Source organism: Arachis ipaensis, chromosome B08, assembly GCF_000816755.2.
Source record: "Arachis ipaensis cultivar K30076 chromosome B08, Araip1.1, whole genome shotgun sequence".
Lineage (NCBI taxonomy): Eukaryota > Viridiplantae > Streptophyta > Magnoliopsida > Fabales > Fabaceae > Arachis > Arachis ipaensis.
The window spans coordinates 122,036,298-122,041,507 of record NC_029792.2 but is presented as its reverse complement, the minus strand read 5'-3'; the positions used below and the strand labels follow the sequence as shown (position 1 = coordinate 122,041,507).

General features: G+C 33.9%; 1 protein-coding gene across 3 annotated transcripts; it reads right to left on the bottom strand.

Moving 5' to 3' along the window:
• On the bottom strand, nucleotides 354–5,119 carry LOC107613094 (probable E3 ubiquitin-protein ligase RHG1A). Of its 3 annotated transcripts, none has more exons than XM_016314946.2 (6): nucleotides 4,963–5,119; nucleotides 2,525–3,724; nucleotides 2,392–2,442; nucleotides 2,219–2,317; nucleotides 1,668–1,838; nucleotides 354–805 (listed from the first exon to the last, which is right to left on the bottom strand). In XM_016314946.2, exons 2-6 carry the CDS (start codon nucleotides 3,698–3,700, stop codon nucleotides 626–628), a joined length of 1,677 nt encoding a protein of 558 aa, XP_016170432.1. In that variant the 5' UTR covers nucleotides 3,701–3,724; nucleotides 4,963–5,119; the 3' UTR covers nucleotides 354–625. The 3 variants fall into 3 exon arrangements, with proteins under 3 accessions (XP_016170432.1, XP_020965592.1, XP_020965593.1); XM_021109933.1 differs by lacking the exon at nucleotides 4,963–5,119 and adding an exon at nucleotides 4,322–4,716; XM_021109934.1 differs by lacking the exon at nucleotides 4,963–5,119 and having other exon boundaries at nucleotides 2,525–2,727; nucleotides 2,821–3,237.

Genomic DNA, 5,210 nt, shown 5'->3' with positions numbered 1-5,210 from the left:
TATTATGTTATATGAAACTTTGATTGTTTGTTATATGTTGAACTAGATACATATTTGTAAAGAATTTAAATGTGTGTTCTAAAATACTTGTTATAATTGTAGTACTATTTTAATTTATTATGTGTTGAAGTTGAAATTGTTAATTTTAAAAGCCTAGATTTGAGTATATATATTTAAAAAAATTAGGTAAACTCATACAAGTCGAGTTTGACAACCTTACTTATTAATGATAAGTACATAAACTATCATTCATTCTTTTGTTCGAAGAACTTGATCCTTCTAAAATCGCTCATCACAAACATAATGTTGAGATTGTTGTTGTGATCTAGCATATCCAAAAGAACATAAGCCTATAAGAGGAAGAACACATTTGCATGGCACTATTCCACAGTAGTTCAAATGTCTATTATCAAGCCAGTAGCTTGTATTATTATTAGTAGGTAATATAATTGGTGCGAAAATATTGGCTATGTACAAAATGACCAATAATAAGAAAGAGGTGAGAGGAGAAACTGTATTTTGTACAAATGTGACAAGAAAAAGGGGAGTGAGAAAAAATGAAGAGACGGCGGATAAAGAGAAAATGAGTCTTCCTCCATCTGTGTGACCTAACACCATGGAATCATCAATAGGATGAAGGTGATGATGACGACGGCGGCGGTGACGGCGGAGTTGATGACTTTGCCACTGATGCTTTGCAAATAGGGCACCAGTTCTTGAGCCTCAGCCATTGTTGGATGCAAACCACATGGAACATATGTTGACATTGCAAATTCCCCACCTCATCTCCAACCACATATTCCTCCTACATTCCCAAGTAAATCAGTTATGTTGTTTGTTAGTGTAATCTCAGAGTTCAATTGTAAACCCTATATAATATATAATATATAATATATAGCAACATCATAAATAACCATTCAGCAAAGATATCATTACTAATAAGAACACTTGGCCAACAAAGATATGCTTATACTAAATTCTAAATCACAAAACCTAAATCCCAATAGTATAAAAATAAAATGTTAAAAGTGTTGGTCCCCTAACATTTCTCAGAGTGATATTGCTATACATTGTTTGCACACTCATCTAATTAGATGCTTGTGTGTGTATTTTAAAACTTCTAAAATGGCGAACGAGTAAATCAACATCTATGCCAATTTAGCAACATATAGTTAGTTAGGTCAGCATAAAACTTCTCTATATTAACACTACATGCAACCTAAATCGGTAAATCCTTATAAATATGTAGATATGAATTTAACTTTGATACACTCATAGTGTAAGAGAAGTTGACACTATTATCAAATAATGTATTGTCACATTAATAATGTATCCAATAATGTCTAGATGTGAATTTGATTTTACTATACTCATGTAGAAGTTTTACACTATAATTATAAATCAGATAATGTAGTGCCACAATAATAATGTACTTAAATTGTCATGGAATTAAAAAGCTTTGGCATTACGTCAGTTATTTTAAATCGTCAGTGCATTAAAATTGGACTCTCTAATAACACAAACTGCAGCTTATGTATTGGCCCACGTATGATTCACCACAAACTAAAATCCATATTAACATTTCTAACTCGAACACACACTAACTCCATGAGAAACATAAAAAGATGCAATTATCAAATATCAAATGAGGGGGAAAGAAGAAAAACCTGACAGATGCTACATTTGGTATCGTCCTTATTCTTATTCCCATTGAAAGTCTCAGTTACATCATCTGAAGGTAAGGATTTGAAGAAACTTCTCTTTAGGCACTCTGATAATGCTTCCTCTGTTAGAGCTGTGCTCACAGAACCCATCCTCTCTTCCAAAGCTAATAGTTCCTATTATATGTAAAAAAAAAAAGGGGGAGGTGAGAATAGCTAAAGTAACTGAACAACCTTGCAATTCCAAAATAACTGTTTGCAATATCAAGGATAATAATGATCCCATCGTGAAACATCTCACAAAATAAAATTTAAAAAAAAAAAATCAAATCTCTCCCTTAGAAACAGAAGATCAAACATACTGTCATTAAGCAGCAATAAGACCTAGGTTATATAATCTTCAACATCGCTTTTAAATTTTAATATGCATTATTAAGAATATATTCATCGGAATATGTTCTAATACAAATGCTCTCAAAACCATTACGAAAAATATGGCAATAACCTACGCAAGTAACTAAAAAACTGAATTGTGGCACCTTATGACATTAACAAACCTCATATGACATGTTATCAATGTCCAACCGCATGTCTCTATGTTGATCATAGAAGTTTAGTCCAGTGAGGAGCAAGTTCGACTCGAGTAAAAGAATTTGCTGAAATACACAAAATGAATGCGTCAGATAACCCATGGCTGAAGTCAAAGATGTTTAGATTGATGAAGAATTACCTCGTGTGTTAGCTCAACATCTTGCTCAATTCTCTCAAGTGCCAACAATACCTGCATATAATTACAGAATATAATTAACTACCATGATTAAAAAGGGGGGAAAATGCATTCTCATGGTTAGAATAGAAGTTACCTCTGCAATACCATCCATGTTATAGCGTCGTCGAAAGTTGTCCCGATTTATAAGAGAATGAGTGATGCCATATTCTGTGGGAGACATAGGCATAATACCATACAGTTCATCACTGCTACTACCAGGTCTATTGTAAGAGACAGGACGGCTTAAAGGAGCCTCCAGAGAAGTGAGATGCAATACACCAGGAGCATTATGATCACCTGAATGAGGCAAAGTAGGTATCATGACAACAGGCTCATTCGATGCCACGGGATTAGGATTACTTTGGTTAGAAAGTCGTCCCCTCGCATTACCATTAGTCGGCCTCCGCGTTCTGACTGACATTACATTGCTGTCTGGCCTGTCCCTATTATTAGAAGGCATATTTCTGGGTCTTCTTGAATCAGAGATAGATATACCATTTCTAGGACCAGAATTCCGTCCTTCTAATGAAGAACCATTGATCTTCTTCCCTCTAGCTGTTGAACTACTTTCCCCTTCACAATTTCTCTTTTTTACTGTATCCTTTCTTCTATTATTGGCCGAGTCTGGTGGTTGAATGCCAGCAGGGACGACATCAGATATGGAGTTGCATCTGAGGTTTCTTAATCCGTACCTACTGGTCCCGGCTCGTGTTGCTGCGCCAGTGCTTTTAGTTTCTTGACCACGCAAACCAGGCTTTGGATGGAAATTCCTCCGTGATCCTGTATTAGATGATGCTACACTAGAGCTCCCTACTTCCATCTGCACAACACTACTGGATCCTACATTTTCTACTTCAGCTTGAAGTACTCTCCGAAAGTTTTCAGATGGAGGGACAAGATTTGAAATATCTGTCTCATCATGTACACTACTAGTTTCTGAAGAATCAGCCTCTAATTGAGAGGATAATGTCTTCCGAGGTTTTATAAGGGATTTTCCTGAGTTATTATTCCCTGTGAAAGTTCTAGAAGAACTCCCAATTGCTTCCTTACCACTGGATGTAGTTCGAAAAGAAGTTTTCAAAGATTTACCCTTTTCAGAAGAACCAATTTGAGAACCTTTAGGAGAGTTGACTTTACTACTGCAACCAAGACGGCTGCACACTTGACCATTTCTATCTCTAGTATTAGCAGAATCTCTAAACAAATGGCCCATCCCCTTTTTAGGGACTACCACCCCATCAATTGCTCTTTTTCCAGAATAGTCATCCATCAATTTTTTTAATCCCTTCAAAATCTGCAACATGTTATTTTGCATCAGTAAATGAAGAAAAAAAATGATAATGCTGATTAGGATAAAACATTCACTCATATTTTCAAATAATCAATCTAATTCACACGATAAACATGAAATTCCAATCGGTAAATCATATTTTTTCCAAAAATCTGCAAACAGACAAGAGTTCAGTTAACAGTCAACACAAACCATAGCTAGATGAAATCATGCAGAAAGCTTCTAAGGTTAGATGAAACAAATGGATATACATAGACATGCCTTGCTACCAAATAACAACACCTTTTTTCTTTCTTTTTAAAATAAAATAAATAAAAACAAAAATTACACATATATAAGACAAGTTACTATAATCTATCAATATTTACATATCATATAACAAAGGCACCTATTTTGAATTTTGATGAACCAAAACAGTACTCTTTGTAGCTTCATATGGACCATCAAGATGATATACATAATATATATGGATGATTCCGCCTGGATTTATCCATGTTAAACAAACAAACCAGGACCACAAATCTTCACAAAAAAACAATAACATCAAAAAAGGAAATACAACACATTGATAAAAGAAAGAAATAACAGCAGAATCAATACATGATTATGTGATGACCAATTCAATCCCAAAGCTGCAATGACCACCAAAACCACAAACCAGCATCATCTTATGACTTAAACAGAGGGAGAAAATAAAAACCTAATTCCTCAGAAACCAAATTATATTCTGAAGAACAGAAACCAAAAACATATATATCAAATCTTTTTTATTTTTTTTTATTTTTTTAGATTAAGGGGGAAAAAAGAGTTGAATGATAAGAGGGAGGGTTTGTTCCAGAAAAAAAGTGAGGGGTTCCTTCGTTATTAAAGGACGCAACTTTGCTTCAAATACTCTCCACACAAAACACATAACACGCACACAAAAGACTTGTTCTCCGCAATTTCAGCACTCATCACTCAAACAAACGAAACAACACAAATTCACAAAAAACCAATCACAAAATAAATAGCAAAAAGAAACAAAAATAATTATAATAATCACATGTAATCCGCAAAACACAAACAAACCAGTACCAAACACACCCTAAATTTAATTAAATTCTTAATTATCATCCAAATTAAAAATTCAACACGGTAATAAGTTTCCGTAAAATTATTTAAATATATTTTATTATTAGTATGAGCCGAAGCTAAGGAAAACCGTATTCACAAGTTTTTGATCGAAAAAAAAAATTCCTTACTCTCAATTCGGCTCCGAATATAAAGCGTAGTTGATGAAAAACATGAAGTGAATTAAAAAAGGTTGAGAGAAGAGAAAGAGAAAGAGAAAGAGGGGCTGAGAAGGGAACGAAGCTTTTTGGAGAGTTGACAGATAGAGAGAAAGAAAAGAGAAGTAGAGAAGCAGAGAGATATATAACAATATTACAATAATATATTAACCTACTTTCTTCTTTTCTTTTCTTATTTGTTTTATATAATTTATATTAAA

What these genes read in the sequence shown, in the direction of transcription:
- LOC107613094 (XM_016314946.2), bottom strand. Translation starts at nt 3,700, where the DNA reads ATGGATGACTATTCTGGAAAAAGAGCAATTGATGGGGTGGTAGTCCCT. An exon ending in ACATGGATGGTATTGCAGAG is followed by an intron (nt 2,443 to 2,524) that starts GTAACTTCTATT and finishes AATTATATGCAG; the next exon opens with GTATTGTTGGCACTTGAGAG. An exon ending in TTGATAACATGTCATATGAG is followed by an intron (nt 1,839 to 2,218) that starts GTTTGTTAATGT and finishes TACATATAATAG; the next exon opens with GAACTATTAGCTTTGGAAGA.